Here is a 23,326-nt window from a genome sequence, read left to right on the forward strand (position 1 = left end):
AGGCCTTTAGGTGCCTTTTGGCAAACTCCAAGCAGGCTTTCATGTGCCTTTTACTGAGGAGTGGCTTCCATCTGGCCACTCTACCATAAAGGCCTGATTGGTGGAGTGCTGCAGAGATGGTTGTCCTTCTGGAATGTTCACCCATCTCCACAGAGGAACTCTGGAGCTCTGTCATAGTAACCATCAGGTTCTTGGTCACCTCCCTGACTAAGGCTCTTCTTCCCCGATTGCACAGTTTGGCCGGCCGACCAGCTCTAGGAAGAGTCTTGGTGGTTCCAAACTTCTTCCATTTAAGAATGATGAAGGCCACTGTGTTCTTGGGATCTTCAATTCTGTAGAATTTGTTTGGTACCCTTCTTCAGATCTGTGCGTCGACACAATCCTGTCTCGGAGTTCTACGGACAATTCCTTCGACCTCCTGGCATGGTTTTTGTTCTGTCAACTGTGGGACATTAGATAGACAGGTGTGTGCCTTTCCAAATCATGCCCAATTCATTGAACTTAGCAGTTGGACTCCAATCAAGTTGTAGAAACTTCTCAAGGATGATCAATGGATACAGGATTTACCTGAGCTCAATTTCGAGTCTCATAGCAAAGGGTATGAATACTTATGTAAGTAAGGTATTTAAAAAAAAGTATACATTTGCAGCAACAAAAATAAACTGTTTTTGCTTTGTCATCATGGGTTATTGTGTGTAGACTGATGAGGATTTTTTTTAATCCATTTTGGAATAAGGCTGTAACGTAAAACAAAATGTGGAAAAAGTTAAGGGGTCTGAATACTTCCCGAATGCAATGTAAATACATTTTATACTGAACAAAAATATAAACACACCATGTAAAGTGTTGGTCCCATTTTTCATGAGCTGAAATAAAAAGATACTAGAAATGTTCCATGCATACAAAAATATTATTTAGCAAAAATGTTTTGCACAATTCTTTTTACACCCTGTTAGTGACATTTCTCCTTTGCCAAGATAATCCATCCACCTGACAGGTGTGGCATATCAAGAAGCTGATTCAACAACATGATTATTACACAGGTGCACCTTGGGGACAATAAAAGTTTTGTCACACAACACAATGCCACACAACACAATGCCAATTGCACACAGTTTTGAAGGAGTATGAAATTGGCATGCTGACTGCAGGAATGTTCAACAGATCTGTTGCCAGATAATTGAATGTTCATTTCTCGACCAATGTCATTTTCGAGAGTTTGGTAGTACGTCCAACCGGTGTCACAACCTCATTAGCTTAAGACCTCCACATCCGGCTTCTTCACCTGTGGGATCGTCTGAGGAGGGGGAGGGGTTGGGGTGCTGAGGAGTTTTTTTCTGTCTGTAATTATGCCATTTTGTTGGGATTTTTTAAATTCTGATTGGCTGGGCCTGGCTCCCCAGTGGGTGGACCTAGCTCCCAAGTGGGTGGGTCTATGCTCTCCCATCATGTGAAATCCATAGATTAGGGCCTAAATCATGTATTTCAATTGACTGTAACTCAGTATAATCTTTGAAATTGTAGCATGTTGCGTTTATATTTTTGTTCAGTATAACTTACGCAAAAAACAGTTACCTTTCTCAGCTACTAGGTCCCAACGTCCAATTTTAATGAGATCTGCAAATTGTTACAGCAGTGGGGCGCATACAAATGTAAGCGTATTTTCCTTAATTCTGTGGAGACCCGAAGAACCTCAAGAGTTCTTTGTGTTTTGTAACTTGTTTTAAACTTCAACAACAAAGTTACAGTAGGTAGGTCGTAGGCTTGTGTAGTAGAACTTAGTCAACAAAGAGGGAGTAATGCAGTGACCTATTGGACATTAATGAGGACCAGCCAACCTTCTGATATAGGATGCAGGGATTCGTGTTAAAACTGTCATCTGTGATAAAGCAAAGGGCACTATGGTAGACGGCATCCAAAGGTTTAAGAGTAGCGGCTACTGCATTCTGATAAATTTTGTCCCCATAGTAAAGAACTGACAGGAAAGTTGACTGTACAATCTGAATCCTGCTGTTTAGGGAGAGGCATGATCTATTTCTATAAAAGAAGCCTACCTTAAATCTCAGCTTCTTAACTAGCTCATACGTATGTTTTTAAATGTCAATTTACTGTCAATGCAAATACACAGATATTTATATGCAGGAACCAGCTCGATGAAAGAACCATCCAATGAATAAATAGGTAAGCCATCTGAAATATTTCTAAGAAAATTTGAAAACAAAATAGATTTAGTTTTTTCCGCATTAAGTACCAATTTTAAATCAACAAGGACTTCTGCAGGGCAACAAAATCAGATTGCAGTTCCTACCTAGCCTGGTCAGGTGTAGTGGCAATAGCGTACATAAAAGTGTTATATGGATACAGATGAATGTTAGATTTTTGCTGATTATTTATATAAATAATAAAGAGGACAGGTCCCAAAATCCACCCCTGCGAGACACCTTTAGTAATATTGAGGTAATTTGACTTAAAACCATCAGAAAGCACATATTGTGTCCTGTCTGACAGATGCAAGATGCCTGGTCGATGCCCATTACAGACAACCTCTGAATGAGTAGGTGATGGTCGAGAGTATCCAAGGCCTTGGACAGATCAATAAATATGACAGCAATTTAATTTTTAATTTAAGACAAGCATAGCTAGGTCCAGGTCTAAAACCAGAGTGGTACACATTAAGAATATCATTTGAAGTTAAAAAGCGAATCAGCTCCTGTGGAATTTTTACGTTTTTTTGCAAGGCACAGCATTCTTAAAAAAAGAGTGAGTGCCTGAAAGTGCACCATTCTCTGCTATTTGTTTAGAGGTGAATAAAAGACTAGTGGAGCTTGAGGTATTTTCAGAAACTATTTATTTCAAATAGATGGTCAGCTGAGGCAAAATGGTTATTAAAAGCACCACACATGTCATTGTTATCTGTTATGGGACAAGAGGCTGTTATAACATGCTGGGGCAATGAGGGGCTGGTGTTAAAAACAAAATTGACTACTGTCCAGATTTTAGCTGGATTCCACAACTCTCAGATACACAATTCATGAAGTATGTTGACTTTTCTTTTCTAACCAGAGTAAGACATGTATTTTTAAAATGTCTGAAGGACTGAACTGTGAGTTAGATCTGTCCTTAATTTCTTATATTACAATGCATTGAAGTCAGATGTTCACATACGCCTTACCCAAACACATTTTATCTCAGTTTTTCACAATTCCAGACATTTAATCCTAGTAGAAATTCCCTGTCTTAGGTCAGTTAGGATCACCACTTTTTTAAAGATTTATTTCAGCTTTTATTTCTTTCATTGTCACTCCCTGACCTGAGAGAGACGGTTTATTTCTCTATTTTGTTAGGTCAGGGTGCGGGGTGGGTATTCTATGTTTTGTATTTCTTTGTTTTGGAGCGAGTATGGTTCCTAATCAGAGGCAGCTGTCTATCGTTGTCTCTGATTAGGAATCATACTTAGGCAGCCTTTTCCCACCTGTGTATGTGGGTAGTTGTTTTCTGTACCTGACAGAACTGTGCGCTTTTGTTTTCCCTTTGTTATTTTGGTTCGAGTGTTTGTTTGATTCAAATATAAAATCATGAACACGTGCAACGCTGCATCTTGGTCCCCTCTCTATGATGAGCGTTACATTCATCACATTCACATTGGGTCAGAAGTTTATATAGACTCAATTAGTATTTGGTAGCATTGCATTTAAATTGTTTAACTTGGGTCAAACGTTTCGGGTAGCCTTCCACAAGCTTCCCACAATAGGTTGGGTGAATTTTGGCCCATTCCTCCTGACAGAGCTGGTGTAACTGAGTCAGGTTTGTAGGCCTCCTTGCTCGCACACGCTTTTTCAGTTCTGCCCACAAATTTTCTATAGGATTGAGGTCAGGGCTTTGTGATGGCCACTCCAATACCTTGACTTTGTTGTCCTTAAGCCATTTTGCCACAACTTTGGAAATGTGTTTGTGGCCATGGTCCATTTGGAAGACCCATTTGCGATCAAGCTTTAACTCCCTGACTGATGTCTTGAGATGTTGCTTCAATATATCCACATAATTTTTCTACCTCATGATGCCATCTATTTTGTGAAGTGCACCAGTCCCTCCTGCAGCAAAGCACCCCCACAACATGATGCTTCACGGTTGGGATGGTGTTCTTTGGCTTGCAAGCCTCCCCCTTTTTCCTCCAAACATAACGATGGTCATTATGGCCAAACAGTTCTATTTGTGTTTCATCAGACCAGAGGACATTTCTCCAAAAAGTACGATCTTTGTTCCATGTGCAGTTGCAAACCATAGTCTGTTTTTTTCTGGCGGATTTGGAGCAGTGACTTCCTCCTTGCTGAGCGGCCTTTCAATGTCGATATAGGACTCGTTTTACTGTGGATATTGATACTTCTGTACCTGTTTCCTCCAGCATCTTCACAAGGTCCTTTGTTGTTGTTCTGTGATTGATTTGCACTTTTCGCACCAAAGTACGTTCATTTCTAGGAGACATAACGCGTCTCCTTATGACCGCTGCGTTGTCACATGGTGTTTATACTTGCATACTATTGTTTGTACACGATGAACGAGGTACCTTCCGGCGTTTGGAAATTGCTCCCAAGGATGAACCAGACTTGTGGAGGTCAAATACATTTTTTCTGAGGTCTTGGCTGATTTCTTTTGATTTTCACATGATGTCAAGCAAAGTGGCAATGAGTTTGAAGGTAGGCCTTGAAATACATCCACAGGTACACCTCCAGTTGACTCAAATTGTGTCAATTAGTCTATCAGAAGCTTCTAAAGCCATGACATCACTTTCTGAATTTTCCAAGCTGTTTAATGGCACAGTCAACTTTTTGTATGTCAACTTCTGACCCACTGGAATTGTGATACAGTGAATTATAATTGAAATAATGTGTCTGTAAACAACTGTTGGAAAAAATAGTTGTGTCATGCACAAAGTAGATGTCCTAACTGACTTGCCAAAACTATAGTTGGTTAACAAGAAATTTGTGGAGTGGTTGAAAAACGAGTTTTAATGACTCCAACCTAAGTGTATGTAAACTTCCAACTTCAACTGTATCTACAGCAGAGTTAAACGGAGAGGTAAAACATTTAAGGGCCTTACCCTAATCAGAGATAGAGGATAGACCCTCCTAACCATACAACCCCAGGTCATACAGGAAATGTTGCTCATTGAAAGTTCTAAAATGTATCTTTGTAATAATGCGTGGACACAATTTAGGTAGTTTAGTATCTCTAATACAGGCAATGGGACAATGGTCACTGAGCTCGTTAGCAAAGATTCCATTGGCTGTATTCTTATCAGGGGCATTTGTCAGAATAATATCCAGAAGAGATGATTTTTCAGGGGGTTTTATTTGTGGCGGGTTGATTTAGTTATAAGTTGAGATAAATTTAGCTCAGTACAAAAACCTTTCAGTTTAACTGATACTGGCATCAACCAATCCAGGTTAAGATCACCCAATATTAATAATTCAGAATTTGTATAGTTAAACAGCAAGTCAGACAATTTGCTAGGAGAAATTGGGAGGGCCTAGGGAGGGTTGATAAACTCTAGTTGGGCATTATTACCAAGGCCCACATTTAGTACAAGACATTCAAATTGCTTGGGGACAGAAGTGGTATTACACACAGTAACATTTACGTTGTTCTTTATGAATATGGTGACACCCCTATCTCTGCCAGCTCTGTCAGATCTATAAACATTATGTCCATTTAGAGACACATCGGAGTCTGGCACAGAATTTTTAACCAAGTCTCAGTAAGTATCCAAATGTCTGAGTTTCATTTTTTACAAAAAAAACATTTTTAGGGGGTTGATCGAATTTAATATTGCAGATATACTGTGGCTTTCATCAATGTAATTGTCATCATCATTTCCAATCACCCATTTATATTTTTTGTAAATATTTTGTTAATAATTTATATTGTATATATTATTTTAAATATACAGTACAAGTCTAACATTTGGACACACCTACTCATTCAAGGGTTTTTCTTTACTTCTACTATTTTCTACATTGTAGAATAATAGTGAAGACATCAAAACAATGAAATAACACTAATGGAATGATGTAGTAACCAAAAAAGTGTTAAACAAATCAAAATGTGTATTATATTTTAGATTCTTCAAAGTAGCCACCCTTTGTCTTGATGACAGCTTTGCAAACTCTTGGCATTCTCTCAACCAGCTTCACCTGGAATGCATTTCCTACAGTCTTGGAGGAGTTCCCACATATGCTGAGCACTTGTTGGCTGCTTTTCCTTCACTCTGCAGTCCAACTCATCACAAACCATCTCAATTGGGTTGAGCTCAGGTGATTGTTGAGGCCAGGTCATCTGATGCAGCACTCTATCACTGTCCTTCTTGGTCAAAAAGCCCTTACACAGCCTGGAGGTGTGTTGGGTCATTGTCCTGTTGAAAAACAAATGATAGTCCCACTAAGCGCCAACACGATGGGATGGCGTATAGCTGCAGAATGCAGTGGTAGCCATGCTGTTAAGTGTGTCTTGAATTCTAAATACATGACAGACAGTGTCACATGCAAAACACCTCACACCATCACACCTACTCCTCCATGCTTCACAGTGGGAACCACGCATGAGGAAGTCATCCATTCACCTACTCAGTGTCTCACAAAGCCATGCCGGTTGGAACCAAAAATCTCAAATCTCAAAAAAGGACGGATTTCCACTGGTCTAATGTACATTGCTCGTGTTTCTTGGCCCAAGCAAGTTTCTTCTTATTATTGGTGTCCTTTGCAGTAATTCGACCATGAAGGCCTGATTCTTTCAGTCTCCTCTGAACAGTTGATGTTGTGTCTGTTACTTAGCATTTATTTGGGCTGCAATTTCTAAGACTGGTAACTTTATTGAATCATTCCTCTGCAGCAGAGGTAACTCTGGGTCTTCCTTTCCTGTGGCGGTCCTCATGAAAGCCCGTTTCATCATAGCGCTTGATGGTTTTTGCTACTGCACATGAAGAAACTTTCAAAGTTCTTGACATTTTCCAGATTGACTGACCTTCATGTCTTAAAGTAATGATGGACTGTCATTTCTCTTTGTTTATTTGAGCTGTTCTTGCCATAATACCACCCCTACCTTGTCACAACACAACTGATTGGCTCAAACACATTAAGAAGAGAAGAAATTCCACAAATTAACTTTTAACAAGGCACACCTATTAATTGAAATGCATTCCAGGTGACTACCTCATGAAGCTGGTTGAGAGAACGCCAAGAGTGTGAGACGCTGTCATCAAGGCAAAGGGTGGCTACTTTGAAGAATCTCAAATATAAAATATATTTTGATTCTATGTGTGTTATTTCATAGTTTTGATGTCTTCACTAGTATTCTACAATGTATAAAATAGTAAAAATAAAGAAAAACCCTTGAATGAGTAGGTGTGTCCAAACATTTGACTGGTAGTGTATACATAATTTGTAAAATATATTTCCTTTATTATTTTCCCCTAACCCTCCCCTACCTTGAGTAAACTAATGGACAACAACACTTAGGCTTCTACTTACAGCTTATACATACTATATATATTTTACTGACACAGTACATTTTACATTAGTTATCTTTTGTTTGTTTTTAGTCCCACCCTTCAGCTACATCCCTCCCATTTATCTCTGAAGACCATCCAGTTTTGATTTCTATTTGGCATATATTTTTCAACTGTGCTGTGATGTTTCACAAAAGTTCTGAACCAATTTACATTTTACGGACACAGTATATTTTACATTACTTATTTTGTTTTTTTTGTTATTTTTAGTCCCACCCTTCAGCTCCCCTCAACCCCTCCTGTCTATCTCTGAACACCATTCAGTTTTGATTTATGTTTGCCTTATATATTTCAACTGTGCTGTGATGTTTCACAAAAGTTTTAAACCTTTCTATTCTCATAGTTTCTACAGATTAAAGAGAAACAATTTTGCTAAGTATATTATATTATTGATTATTATCGATTGACTATAACTTTTCAAATCACCCACCACTGCTTTTTGCAGATTTAGCTCCAGGTAAATGTTGCAATTAATCAGCCATTCCTGAACCTGCAACCAAAAACAAGCTACATATGGACAGTACCAAAACAAATGATCTAATTTAACATGGAATGCAATACAATGTGTTTTACAGGAAAGAAATTATAAAAAAACAATGAAAATAAAAGCTGAAATATTTACTACACAACACAAATAAGATAAAACAAAAGAATGACACAAACTGACTAACTAAGAAGCACCCTAAAGAAAATAAAAGCTAAAAATAAGTATTTAAAGATCTCTTTTAAAAGGTCCACAGTTTCAGCCCCCATCAGGTTCTCTGTCAGGCTATTCCAGAGGCTGGGGGCATAATAACTAAAGGCTGCCTATCCATAGTTAAAAGGCCAGTGAAAGAGGACCTGAGGGACCTACAGGGAACATATTTTAAAAGCATGTCTGACATGTATTGGGGTGCACAATGGTGGATTGATTTCAAAACCAATAGAAGTATATTTAAATGAATTCTAATACTCTCACAGACAGCCAGTGCAGAGACCTTAAAACCAGTGTAATGTGTGCTCTCCATCTGGTCTTGGTCAGTACCTGTGCTGCAGTATTTTGTATGTTTTGCAGTTGAGCAATGGCTTTCTTGGGTAGACCAGACAGGAGAGCATTACAGTAGTCAAGACTGCTTGTAATAAAAGCATGGATGAGTCTCTCTGTATCAATCTGAGAGAGAAACGGCCGCACCTTGGCAATGTTCCTCAGGTGGTAAAAAGTTATTTTGGTCACATTCCTAATGTATAACACCTAGGTTTTTATTTTATTTTTTAGGATTCTGTCTCTTGGCAGCAAAATCTGCAGTGCTGGGATGGTTTTATCCCTCATATACTGGTTGCAATAATTTTGAATCCGGTGTCGTTTCGTGTTCATAAACCATGTGCCATGGAATCGGTACATCCAAAATCTCTTCCCAACTATTTTGCAATCTGTATGGCAATTTTTTGGTCCGTAAATGAAACTGATATACTTGTTTATTTATCACAATTGTTTGTATCCAGTTGTTGTCTTTAATGCAGTGCCCACAGACAAGTTTCTATTTTCTCCCCCTTCCACTTGCCTCTTCCCTTTTTGCAGTAATGCTGCAATTATTGGTTGTAATTTTGGATAGAGCAGATATTCCATATATTTGATATAACTCCACCAGTCCTATTTATGATATAATTTACAAAGATTATACAGTTTTTTAAACATTCTTTCCAAAAGTAATGTTTTTTTATATCAGTTAGTATATTTGAGTTTAACCATAATACTTGTTGTAATATTTTTTCTGTTTTTTTCTGTTGGATTAAACTAAAATTGAAAACAACTTTCTATGGTTTGTTTTAAAAATAGCAATATTTTTGAGAATATTTCATTTTCAAATAACCGAAAAGGAGAGCTTGTATTCTGAATAAAAGGCAAAGGGCTATTCTTGAACACGGGGTGAGACATTTTTACTAATCTGTTAGAGAACCAGTTCAGACTTAAGTATAGCTTTTGTATGACCGAAGCCGTTAGTGAAATGTCTAAATCTTTAATTTTTTATAATTTCTGCCCTCCTAATTCATATTCATTATATAATAATGCCATTTGATTTTTTCTGGCTTGCCGTTCCAAATAAAATTGAATATTTTCTAATCATACAATTAAAAAAACAAGTTGTTAGGTGTGGGCAGGGCCATAAGCAAATAGGTCAACTGGAATATGACTAAAGAGTTAATCAGGGTGATTTTTCTACAAATAGACAGGTATTTCCTTACCATGGTAGCAAGATTTTATCTATTTTTGCTAACTTTCTATTAAAATGTATTGTAGTGAGATCATTTCTTTCTTTTGGGATATGAATACAGAGTATGTCCACTTCACCATCAGACCCTTTTATTGGTAAACTACACAGCAATGTAAAAGTTGTATTTTTCTGTGATCCAATACTTAATAAAGTACTACATTTATCATAATTTGGTTGGAATCCAGAGAGGTTAGAGAAATTATCTAGATCCTCTATGAGGCTGTGGAGGGATCCAAATTGTGGATTTAAAAGAAAACATGAATCATCAGCAAACAATGACACCTTTGTTTTTAAGCCCTGGATTTCTAGCCCCTTGATATTATTGTTGGATCTGATTTTAATAGCTAACACTTCGATGGCTACAATAAATAGATATGCCGATAGTGGACAACCTTGTTTTTCTACTCTTGACAGTTTAATACTTTCTGAGAAGTAGCTATTATTTTACACCTAGGGTTACTATACATAACTTTAACCTATTGTACAAGAGATTATCCCAAATTGAAATATTCCAGGCATTTATAGATTCAATTCCAGACATACTTTATTTAAAAGCCTTTCAAAGTCAGCTATGCATGCCAGTCCTGGTTTCCAGATTTTTCAATGTTCTATTGTTTCCAGTACTTGTCTTATATTATCTCCAATGTATCGTCCATGTAAAAAAAACTGTCTGATTAGAATTAATAATATCCGACAATACCTTTTTAGTTCTATCCACTATGCATTTTGTTAGAATTTTTGCATCACAACACTGAAGTGTAAGGGGCCTCCAATTGTTTAAATGGACTGGATCTTTATATTTACCACCTAGGTCCTGTTTAAGTAATAGTGAAATCTGACCTTCTTGTTGAGTATCTGATAATCTACCATTTTTATAGGAGTGGTTATAACATGCTAATAACGGTCCTCTGAGTACATCAAAAAAGGTTGATATACCCTGCAGTTTTCCCGGACATAAAAGCTTTAATTGCATCAAGAACTCCCTCCTCTGTAATTTGGCCTTCACATGAGTCTTTCTGTACAGCTGTTAATTTTACATTATTAAAATAAAAAAATTCTTACATTTAACTTTGGTTAATGGAGATGAGGAGACTGAAACAAAAACATATGTTTAAAGTACTTTGCTTCCTCTTTCAAAATATTGTTTGGTGAATGGGTAACAGTGTATTAACAAATCTCCAGGCGAGCTTCAATGCTATACAACACTCCTTCCATGGCCTCCAACTGCTCTTAAATGCAAGCAAAACTAAATGCATGCTCTTCAACCGATCACTGCCCGCACCTGCCCGTCCGTCTGGCATCACTACTCTGGACGGTTCTGACTTAGAATATGTGGACAACTTCAACTACCTAGGTGTCTGGTTAGACCGTAAACTCTCCTTCCAGACTCACATTAAGCATCTCCAATCCAAAATTAAATCTAGAATCGGCTTCCTATTTCGCAACAAAGCATCCTTCACTCATGCTGCCAAACATACCCTCGTAAAAGTGACTATCCTACCAATCCTTGACTTCAGCGATGTCATTTACAAAATAGCCTCCAACACTCTACTCGGCAAATTGGATGTAGTCAATCACAGTGCCATCTGTTTTGTCACCAAAGCCCTATATACTACCCACCACTGCGACCTTTATGCTCTCGTTGGCTGGCCCTCGCTTCATATTCGTTGCCAAACCCACTGGCTCCAAGTAATCTATAAGTCTTTGCTAGGTAAAACCCCACCTTATCTCAGCTCACTGGTCAACATAGCAGCACCCACCCGTAGCACGCGCTCCACCCACCCCCAAAGCCAACTCCTATTTGGCCGCCTTTCCTTCCAGTTCTCTGCTGCCAAGCTGGAGACTTATATCTCCCTCACTAACTTTAGCATCAGCTGTCAGAGCATCTTACCGATTGCTGCACCTGTACATAGCCCATCTGTAAATAGCCCATCCAACTCCCTCATCCCCATGTTGTTATTGATTTTTTTGTTCCTTTGCGCCCCAGTATCTCTACTTGCACATTCATCTTCTGCACATCTATCACTCCAGTGTTTAATTGCTAAATTGTCATTTTTTGCCACTATGGCCTATTTATTGCCTTACCTCCCTAATCTTACTACATTTGCACACAATGTATATAGATTTTTCTATTGTGTTATTGACTGTATGTTTGTTTATCCCATGTGTAACTCTGTGTTGTTTGTGTCACACTGCTTTGCTCTATTTTGGCCAGGTTGCAGTTGTAAATGAGAATTTGTTCTCAACTGGCCTGCCTGGTTAAATAAAGGTGAAATATTTTTTTTAATAAAAAATAATCAACCTCTTCATATAGTGTGTCCAGGCATTCTAGGCAGAGTTGCAAAGAAAAAGCCATTTCTCAGACCAATAAAAAGAAAAGATTAAAATGGGGAAAAAGAACACAGACACTGGACAGAGGAACTCTGCCTAGAAGGCCAGAATTCCGGAGTCGCCTCTTCACTGTTGACGTTGAGACTGGTGTTTTGCGGGTACTATTTAATGAAGTTGCCAGTTGAGGACTTGTGAGGCATGTGTTTCTCAAACTAGACACTCTAATGTACTTGTCCTCTTGCTCAGTTGTGCACCGGGGCCTCCCACTTCTCTTTCTATTCTGGTTAGCGCCAGTTTGCTCTGTTCTGTGAAAGGAGTAGCACACAGCATTGTATGAGATCTTCAGTTTCTTGGCATTTTCTCACATGGAATAGCCTTTATTTCCCAGAACAAGAATAGACTGATGAGTTTCAGAAGAAAGTTATTTGTTTCTGGCCATTTTGAGCATGTAATCGAACCCGCAAATGCTGATGCTCCAGATACTCAACTAGTCTAAAGAAGGACAGTTGTATTGCTTTTTTAATTTGGACAACAGTTTTCAGCTGTGCTAAGATAATTGCAAAAGGGTTTTCTAATGTTCAATTTGCCTTTAAAATGATAAACTTGGATTAGCTAACACAACGTGCCATTGGAACACAGGAGTGATGGCTGCTGATAATGGCGTCTGTACACCTTTGTAGATATTCTTAAAACAATCAGCTATTTCCAGCTACAATAGTCATTTACAACATTAACAATGTATACACTGTATTTCTGATCAATTTGATGTTATTTTAATGGACAAAAAAAATGTTTCTTTCAAAAACAAGGACATTTCTAAGTGACCACAAACTTTTGAACGGTAGTGTATATTTTCAAAGAAGCATGGATCATCATTATTTGGACCGTGTAGATTAATAAGCCAAATCTGTTTGTGGTCCAATAACATATTTAAAGGAATCCATCTACCTTGCGGATCTGTTTGGACAATTTGCACATTTGGAACAAAATTCTTGTTAATTAATATCCTCACCCCTTTTGAGTTTCTTTGCCCATGGGAGAACTATATTTCGCAACCCCAGTCCTTTTTCCACACAACTTCATCTAAAATTGTTTAATGATTTTCCTGTAAACAATAGATATTATATTCCTTCACTTTTAGCCAGGTAAATACTGATCATCTTTTCTTATTATCTGCTAAGCCATTACAATTATAACTGGCTATACTTATTTTACAATTTACCATAATGAGATATACGTTTAAATTCAATTTATCATAATGTTTGTAAACTTAAACTTAAATTGTACCATGATGATTGAGTGTCCATATAGCTGTACCATGATATTTGCACTGCTACTTAGTAAACCTCCAAGTGTTCTCCAATATTCCACCTGCTAAAACCTCCCCCACCCTAAGTTGGATTGCCGTCCCAGTGACTGGCAGACCACCCTGTTCACCTCGGCCCTAGGGCCTTTGAGAGATTGGGACCCATCTCTTAAAAAGAGCACACAGTGCCACCTACAGAACAGAAAAAGATTAACAGCCAAAAGCATTTCCAATGCCCTCACCTCGATTGCATTGTATACAGTTATTTAAATATATATATATATATATACGGTGAGGGAAAAAAGTATTTGATCCCCTGCTGATTTTGTACGTTTGCCCACTTACAAAGAAATGATCAGTCTATAATTTTAATAGTAGGTTTATTTGAACAGTGAGAGACAGAATAACAACAAAAAAATCCAGAAAAACGCATGTCAAAAATGTTATAAAATGATTTACATTTTAATGAGGGAAATAAGTATTTGACCCCTCTGCAAAACATGACTTAGTACTTGGTGGCAAAACCCTTGTTGGCAATCACAGAGGTCAGACGTTTCTTGTAGTTGGCCACCAGGTTTGCACACATCTCAGGAGGGATTTTTGTCCCACTCCTCTTTGCAGATCTTCTCCAAGTCATTAAGGTTTCAAGGCTGACGTTTGGCAACTCGAACCTTCAGCTCCCTCCACAGATTTTCTATGGAATTAAGGTCTGGAGACTGGCTAGGCCACTCCAGGACCTTAATGTGCTTCTTCTTGAGCCACTCCTTTGTTGCCTGTGTTTTGGGTCATTGTCATGCTGGAATACCCATCCACGACCCATTTTCAATGCCCTGGCTGAGGGAAGGAGGTTCTCACCCAAGATTTGATGGTACATTGCCCCGTCCATCGTCCCTTTGATGCGGTGAAGTTGTCCTGTCCCCTTAGCAGAGAAACACCCCCAAAGCATAATGTTTCCACCTCCATGTTTGACGGTGGAGATGGTGTTCTTGGGGTCATAGGCAGCATTCCTCCTCCTCCAAACACGGCGAGTTGAGTTGATGTCAAAGAGCTCCATTTTGGTCTCATCTGACCACAACACTTTCACCAGTTGTCCTCTGAGTCATTCAGATGTTCATTAGCAAACTTCAGACGGGCATGTATATGTATTCTTGAGCAGGGGGACCTTGCGGGTGCTGCAGGATTTCAGTTCTTCACGGCGTAGTGTATTACCAATTGTTTTCTTGGTGAATTTGGTCCCAGCTACCTGGAGATCATTGACAAGATCCTCCCGTGTAGTTCTGGGCTGATTCCTCACCGTTCTCATGATCATTGCAACTCCACGAGGTGAGATCTTGCATGGAGCCCCAGGCCGAGGGATATTGACAGTTCTTTTGTGTTTCTTCCATTTGCGAATAATCGCACCAAATGTTGTCACCTTCTCACCAAGCTGCTTGGCGATGGTCTTGTAGCCCATTCCAGCCTTGTGTAGGTCTACAATCTTGTCCCTGACATCCTTGGAGAGCTCTTTGGTCTTGGCCATGGTGGAGAGTTTGGAATCTGATTGATTGATTGCTTCTGTGGACAGGTGTCTTTTTTACAGGTAACAAGCTGCGGTTAGGAGCACTCCCTTTAAGAGTGTGCTCCTAATCTCAGCTCGTTACCTGTATAAAAGACACCTGGGAGCCAGAAATCTTTCCTGATTGAGAGGGGGTCAAATACTTATTTCCCTCATTAAAATGCAAATCAATTTATAACATTTCTGGCATGCGTTTTTCTGGATATTTTTGTTGTTATTCTGTCTCTCACTGTTCAAATAAATCTACCATTAAAATGATAGACTGATCCTTTCTTTGTCAGTGGGCAAACGTACAAAATCAGCAGGGGGTCAAATACTTTTTTCCCCCACTGTCTGTATGTATGTATGTATGTATGTATGTATGTATGTATGTATGTATGTATGTATGTATGTATGTATGTATGTATGTATATGATAAAATCTTGGGTATCTTAATTTATTTATACAATTAACTAATAATATGCATAATAATGTAAGCTCTTCATATTTGATTTTTACTGTTACCTATAACCAGGACTGGCATTACAAAAATAAAATGTCTTTGCAAGCAATTCATATTTTGGGAAACAATTATTGTGATTCATCCTATACTGTCCCTAACATCATTACCCCATAGCAACAGGTGGGATACATACACATACTCTCCGCACCGTTCCCCCACAAACAACCACAAGCTCAGATGTTCAACAGTTGTTCTATCGGGGAGCCCAACTCAAGCGAAGACTTGATGTGCAAATGCATATACAGTTGTAGCTGTTTGAGAAGGCATGCAAAATTGAGCAAGAATGGGGAGATTTGATTAACCAATTACACAAAATGTCTGAGTTAGTTTGAGAAGCCAAAATTAAAATAAGATCAATTTTCGAAATCAAACTTCTGACATTTACATGAATCAGTCCAAGACCACAGCTTCAGGATTTCAGATCAGATGGCATCTCTAACACATGCCTACATGCCATGATCAGTAGGTCAACCTCTATATGAACCCTTGATATGATCAAGGTGTTGAATGCCTCTCTTTCTGTGTTCGATTTCTGTGTGCTATTTTGAGAAGCAAAAGGGGAATGGCTGATCTGCCCCATTTCCTCTGAAAGCTGAAAACTAGGTTTCCATCTTATTCATATTTGGCCCTCATCCACTGAGGAGGCAGTCTTTCAAGTCAATGTGTTTTTGTGAAGTATTGTAGCAATTTCTTGGAAAACTTTTCAAGTAAATGTTTTATATTGATTCTCGCAATTTTTCAGGGCTGGTCTGCTGGACAAAAGTACTATTGTGTTGCAATAGAAATATTTGGAATGCCGAGATAGACTTTTTCAAAGTACATTTCTAAAATAGCACATGTATAAACAATAGGAGTAATCTCTTCTGAGATTTTAGAGCTAAAAGGGCAAGAGGCAATTAGTGTCTCTTCCCTTTCTTCTGTTGTGCTGATATAACGCATTCTCCTAGAATGTTTATGCTTAGCAGAATATGTATGCTTGCAACACTTTCTCTCAAATTTGAATCAGTTCAACATTTCCTCTCAGAGAATTTAAATTGTCCAGCTGAATGAGGAATAATTATGTTAAAGGACAAAGTAGAACTCAAAAAAATGTCAGTTACTGGAACAGTTATATTAAATGGGATAATGTATTGTGCAAGTGAACCAACGGCTCAGAGTAGTTATTTTCCCAACAAGATGAATAGCACATTCTGATTCTCCATTAGAATTAAATGAATCTTGTTAATTGTACATGGGGAGTCACAGCCTTCAACAGAGTAATTAGATTTCTCAACTGTGTTAAATGTTGAGAAATAGAGTAAAATAGAATAAAAAGCTAGAAAATCAAAGCAACAAATAATTATTTCCCTCTGACAAAGTAATCATATATCATGGACATACTTCAGATTTAGAATCTGTTTTAGCCACACTTGATATACAGAGGGAGAGCTAATTCTGTCAATAATTAACTTCAGGAAAATTAAATGAGAATGGCTGATAAATGTCCCTCCCGTCTCATAGCATTATGTCTAACCTGATGTGAGACATGCAGCTTCTCTCTTTAATTTCTAGTTAATGTTTTTATATTGACCCTGAAACTAACAGTCCCTTTATTGAACATGAATTAAACAACTGATGTGAGCTTTTCTGAAAGTGTCTTTCTTTAAATAAGCTGAGGTAGTCTTCATACTGAAGGCCTTTATTGTATTTTGAAAGCTTTACCCATGATTTTTAAAAGAAAGATTACAACGACAGTCACTATGCCAATATAAAATGACAATCACACGTTCAATACCAAAAAGAAACACTGGTCAACAAAACCCATACACTTGAAGACAAACATCAGTTTAATACAGAATGTGAAATGTTATTGTGGTTAGTTGTATGCGGAGTGAGCGAGGTGGTCAATTACATCAAGTCATCTACACAAAGCCGGAGCGCCTCAGAACCCTACACCAATATCTCACAATTCACATTTCAGGGCCTGGAAAATCCAACGTTGCCAGACAAGGTTCACTTATTAATCATCTTCCATTATTTTGAAAATTCTCAACCTCATTATAAAGTCTCCAGATTTCTGCATCAGCATTGTACCTCCTAACGTAATAATTTGTGAGTGACCATGTTTCATTACTTGTTTTATTGTCTTGGCAGTTCTTGTTGCCTCCAGGATGAGCTGTTACCATGTTACGAGAGCCGTAGGGCCCTGGATGCGCTCAGCGGAGTCCCTATAGGCTGTGAGTGCTGCCACCTCACATGGCTCAAAAGCACAATGAGCCAGCAGTAATGTATCCTAAGGGAACGCATCTATCATCCCATAACACCTCCTGGGAGAGCCAGCTTTATATAAGTATCTTCCTGTCTGGATAATGTAAACATCCTTCCCGTTCTTTCCTATTTCCTCTCACCAAATGAAGGCCTATGAAAGAAGAGATTCCCCAATCTGCAAGACGTGCTGCTTTGCTATCTTGTTTTAAAGTTGTACATTTTTTACAAACCACATTAAATTGCGTTTTATCTATTCATGTAACCATTATTTCAATAGGATATCTATTAAGTTGCAAACCTCGTCCGTTAGAGAAAACTGGCAAGACCATAGCCAGCAGTAGCAGCAGCTCTTTCTTTGACAATCACCATTGCTAGATTCTGCAGGGAATTTAAGCATCCTTGGCCCTGTGACCCTCACATTCAATTTATTCATAGGCATGGGGGCTCTTCGAAACTAAAATCACATATCTTTACATATTTCACAGGCATAGTAAATACATGCTGTGTAGTTATCATGTCAATGGCACTTACAGAATCGGATTCTCCCTGCACAACACTTGAACTCAGGAAACATAAAAAATGACAGAACATATCAGGCTTGCTATTCAAATAGGACAAAGCCCCTTCACTCCAGAAAGTAACAGCAAGGATGACTGAGTTTGCTTTAGCAGGAATTTTTCAGTGCACCACCCGTAGGGCAGCTGTGACCAGGCAGAGAGGGGGAACATCAGCCTTCCTCTATATAACCCAGTTGGTGTTCCCTATTTGTAATGTGCAGACTTGCACACCTACTTTCTCCCTGGGTGTCCTTTAAAAAGATCAGTGAACATATCAAAAGGCCTTGGCAGCACAATTGGGGGAAGCCTCATTTATGTCCATTGACGGCTGAGGTGTTGGTCGGACAATATTGCACACACGCACATGCACACCACGCAATTTGCCTGCTCGGCAACCTTTCAAACAGTGCTGTCTGTGCTCTCTGCCTGATTCCATCACAGATCTGCAGGCCCTTTTCTGCCCAGCTGCTCTTCCCATGCTGACATTGGAGTTGGCCAATGTCAGCTACATGTGGGGCAGAGGAGGCAGAGAAAGAGGCCAAACTTGACCGACAGAGTAGATACACTCATAATGCAGCACTGAGGCTTGCTAAAAGCCTAAGCATGGTTAATGGCCCCTATACACAGACTGAGTGATATTTATTACACAGCCTGAGATAGAGTAGAACAACTAGCAGGGATTCATTCAAACACGGATTGCAGGGGGAAAATAAAGATCTAACAGATACATTTAGAAAACTTAAGCAATATTGCAATTGCATAAATGGATGACTCATGTCTCCCCTGAAAAGATAACTATCTGTAAGAATCTGCATTCAAGTTCCTTGTCTTAGTCATTTTTGACACTGTCCCAGGGCATGTTGTGATGTGTCCCACTTCTGTCAGAAAGCTACACCTATCCTGTCTAGCCATACTCTGTGCATCTGCAATGAAACCTATCGTTTCAAGTTGGACAAGAAGAAAAATCAAGCAGATTTCTGAATTCATTGTTTTCCAAGAGATGAAAGTCAGATCTGTCGGTAAAGAAATCCACCTTGTAGGGCGATACATCTTTCAACATGCCCACAGTCAAGTAGCATTAGCAGCACAGCAGGAAAAAATGCCCCCACTAATCTGGAGCTATAATTTGACTGAGGTGAATGTACAGTAGCACCATGGAGAGAGCATGGAGCAATAAAATAAAATTGGCCTGGATGTGTGATGGAGGAAAGTGAGGGACAGGAAAGGGTCAGAGTACAAATATATTCCAAGCTGAGGAAATTACCATTTTAAATGCAGGTATATCAGATCCAGCACATCACATTTGATATTACATTTAGAATAATTATAATGCTTTTGAAAAGATAGAGATGTTGAAAAATACATGGATGGGATATGGAAGTGCTTTTTGTCTCTTGCTTGGTATGGTATGGTTCATCAGAGTACAGTGCAGCATGGACAATCACAGTGCAGTACAGTACATATCATTCAAAGAAAGCTGTGGCACAGTAGACTCTGGGGCCTTTCAGAACAGGTGTATATATACTGAGATCATGTGACAGATCATGTGACACCTAGATTGCACACAGGTGGACTTTATTTAACTAATTATGTGACTTCTGAAGGTAATTGGTTGCACCAGATCTTATTTAGGGGCTTCATAGCAAAAGGGGTGAATACATATGCATGTACCACTTTTCAGTTTTTTATTTTTTAGAATTTTTTAAAATCTTTTCATTTCACTTCACTAATTTGGACTATTTTGTGTATGTCCATTACATGAAATACAAATACATTTAAATTACAGGCTGTAATGAAACAAAATAGGAAAAAGGCCAAGGGTGGTGAATACTTTTGCAAGGCACAGTACACACACACACCTCGCCTCTAGATTCTCACCTGTAGATCTTATAGCGTGTGGAGAAACCTTGCTGGAAGCGTTCTTTGAACTCTGTGTATTCAGGACAACGGTGGAAAGGTCCCTTCTCGGACAGCAGCCAATCCAGTTGGCCGCCACTCTGACGTCCAGTGCTGGCAGCAGTGAGTGAGGGGTTCTTACTCTGCTGCCCCTCAGCCAGGGCCAGAACCCAGCCGAGGTGGCCCAGCACTGTCCACTGCCATAGAAGCATCAACAGCAACCATCTAACAGCTGCAGCACTCGGCCAACGCATCACCATCTTCCTGTTTGGCACCCGGGACCAGCATTCTTCTACTAATACCTCCTGACCTATAAAGGGAAAGAGAGACAACATGTTTTTGGGCTCAATTCAGAGGAAAACTTGAAAGAAAATAAAAACTTGGACACTGTTCTTGACAGTATCACTTTATGATACTTTAGCTGATGTATCAGCCTCACAGCCTTCGTCAGAGCTTCTCTTAGGGATCAATTTAATCAAACACACATGCAGTAACTTTCTTTTTCAGAGCCAAAAACCTAATACTACAACTGGCTAGACTTCCCTCCCAGGTCGATGCATTCAATGTTGGCCTGTACTAACTATACTGTAAGAGCCTTTCTTCGGCTAGCTTTGGAATGCTATAAACCTGCTTTAGGCCTCAGTTCAATCAAATACACACTGTGGTATTTTATGTGGTAGCGCTCCCAGGGCCAGATTAAGAAATCATAGGCCCCAGGGATTTGTTGAAGCGGATCTGCAACACCCTTTTAAGACAATTTATGTTTCGTTAATTTTGGGAGATACTGTACCTGTATGTGCTTGTGATCAAACTTAATCCACGGTTATTTTTTATAAACTACTTATCCTCTGGGGCTTAATTATGCTCTCTGGTGTGTTTTGAACATTGAGAGCGGGCTCCTGTGGTTGGATCCAAAATTATATTAATAAAAAAATAATGTTATTTTTATTTATGTATTTTTGCCTCATGGAGCCAGCCCCTGACTCACACAATTGACCAGTCACATGAATTTATTATGAAGTTTTTTTTATGAATCAGTTACCCAATCAAGGCAGGGCATCCCAGTTACCCACATGAGCCCCCTACCTCCTCTCCTACCCCATCTGATGATTAGCAGATCGGCAGCAGCAGGCTGTTTACACTTATTGAGAGGGCTCCTGAGTCTTCCTGTGGTCGGCAGCTATAGTAAAAATATATAAAACATACAGTGCATTGAGAAAAGATTCAGACCCCTTGACTTTTTCCACATTTTGTTACTTTACAGCCTTATTCTAAAATTGATTAAAATGTTTTTCCCCCTGATCAATCTACACACAATAACCCATAATGACAAAGAAAAAACAATTTTTATTAGATTTTTTCAAATGTGTAAAAAAGAAAAACTGAAATATCAATTTACATAAGTATTCTGACCCTAAACTCAGTACTTTGTTGAAGCACCTTTGGCAGCGATTACAGCCTCGGGTATTCTTGGGTATGACACTACAAGCTTAGCACACCTGTATTTGGGGAGTTTCTCCCATTCTTCTCTGCAGATCCTCTTAAGCTCTGTCAGGTTGGATGAGGAGCGTCGCTGCACAGCTATTTTCAGGTCTCTCCAGAGATGTTCGATCGGGTTCAAGTCGGTGCTCTGGCTGGGCCACTCAAGGTCATTCAGACACATGTCCCAAAGCCACTGCTGCAGTGTCTTGGCTGTGTGCATAGGATTGTTGTCTTGATGGAAGGTGAACAAAAAAAACATGTCTATGGCATGATGCTGCCCCACCATGCTTCAGGGATGCTGGCAGGTTTCCTCCAGACGTGACACTTGGCATTCAGGCCAAATAATTCAATCTTGGTTTCATCAGACCAGATAATCTTGTTTCTCATGGTCTGAGAGTCCTTTAGGTGCCTTTTGGCAAACTCCAATCGGGCTGTCATGTGCCTTTTACTGAGGAGTGGCTTCTGTCTGGCCACTCTACAATAAAGGCCGGAATGGTGGAGTGCTACAGAGATGGTTGTCCTTCTGGAAGGTTGTCCCATCTCCACAGAGGAACTCTGGACCTCTGTCAGAGTGACCATCGGGTTCTTGGTTACCTCCCTGACCAAGGCCCTTCTCCCCCGATTGCTCAGTTTAGCCAGGTGGCCAGCTCTGGGAAGAGTCTTGGTAGTTCCAAACTTCTTCCATTGAAGAATGATGGAGGCCACTGTATTCTTTGGGACCAGAATTATTTTGGTACCCTTCCCCCAGATCTGTGCCTCAACACAATCCTGTCTCGGAGCTCTACAGACAATTCCTTTAACCTCATGGCTTGGTTTTTGCTCTGACATGCACTGTCAACTGTGGGACCTTATATAGACAGGTGTGTGCCTTTCCAAATCATGTCCAATCAATTGAATTTACCAGTTGGACTCCAATCAAGTTGTAGAAACATCTCCAGGTTGATCAATGGAAACAGGATGTACCTGAGCTCAATTTTGGGTCTCATAGCAAAGGGTCTGAATACTTATGTAAATAAGGTATCTATTTGTTATTTTTAATACATTTGCAAAAATTTCTTAAAACCTCTTTTCGCTTTGTCATTATGGGGTATTGTGTGTAGATTGATGAGAGGGAAACAATTATTTCATCCAATTTAGAATAAGGCTGTAACGTAACAAAATGTGGAAAATGTCAAGGGGTCTGAATACTTTCCAAATGCACTGTATATAATATATACTGTATATATAATTTATACAGTATGTATTTCCTTTAGACATGCTTGAAGAGGGGGGTAAATTATGTTTTTTTTATATTAATGAGTTACTGTAGTGTTGAATATGCAGTGCACAATCAAACTTTTAGGGCCAAGAATAGAACAAGATTGAACAAACTATACACAATGCCGCAGATGTCTCAAGTTTTGAGGGAATCTGGCATGCTGACTGCATGAATGTCCACCAGAGCTGTTGCCAGATACTTTTATGTTAATTTCTCTACCATAAGCCGCCTCCAACATTATTTTAGAGAATTTGGCACTATGTCCAATTGACCTCACAATAGCAGACCATGTGTATGGCATCATGGGATGAGTGGTTTGCTAATGTCAATGTTGTGAACAGAGTGCCCCATGGTTGCGGTGGGGTTATGGTATGGGCAG

The 23,326-nt window shown here is 39.2% G+C and overlaps 1 protein-coding gene across 1 annotated transcript in view; it reads right to left on the reverse strand.

Moving 5' to 3' along the window:
• The window catches only part of LOC115156989 (BMP/retinoic acid-inducible neural-specific protein 3-like), a 102,322-nt gene that overhangs the window by 50,183 nt on the left and 28,813 nt on the right, over positions 1 to 23,326 (reverse strand). The window contains exon 2 of the mRNA XM_029704807.1: positions 20,190 to 20,517. Coding sequence (XP_029560667.1) covers positions 20,190 to 20,467 — 278 coding nt within the window. The 5' untranslated portion in view covers positions 20,468 to 20,517. The remainder of the gene's footprint in view (positions 1 to 20,189; positions 20,518 to 23,326) is intronic.

This window comes from Salmo trutta, chromosome 21, assembly GCF_901001165.1.
Source record: "Salmo trutta chromosome 21, fSalTru1.1, whole genome shotgun sequence".
In the NCBI taxonomy this organism is placed as follows: domain Eukaryota; kingdom Metazoa; phylum Chordata; class Actinopteri; order Salmoniformes; family Salmonidae; genus Salmo; species Salmo trutta.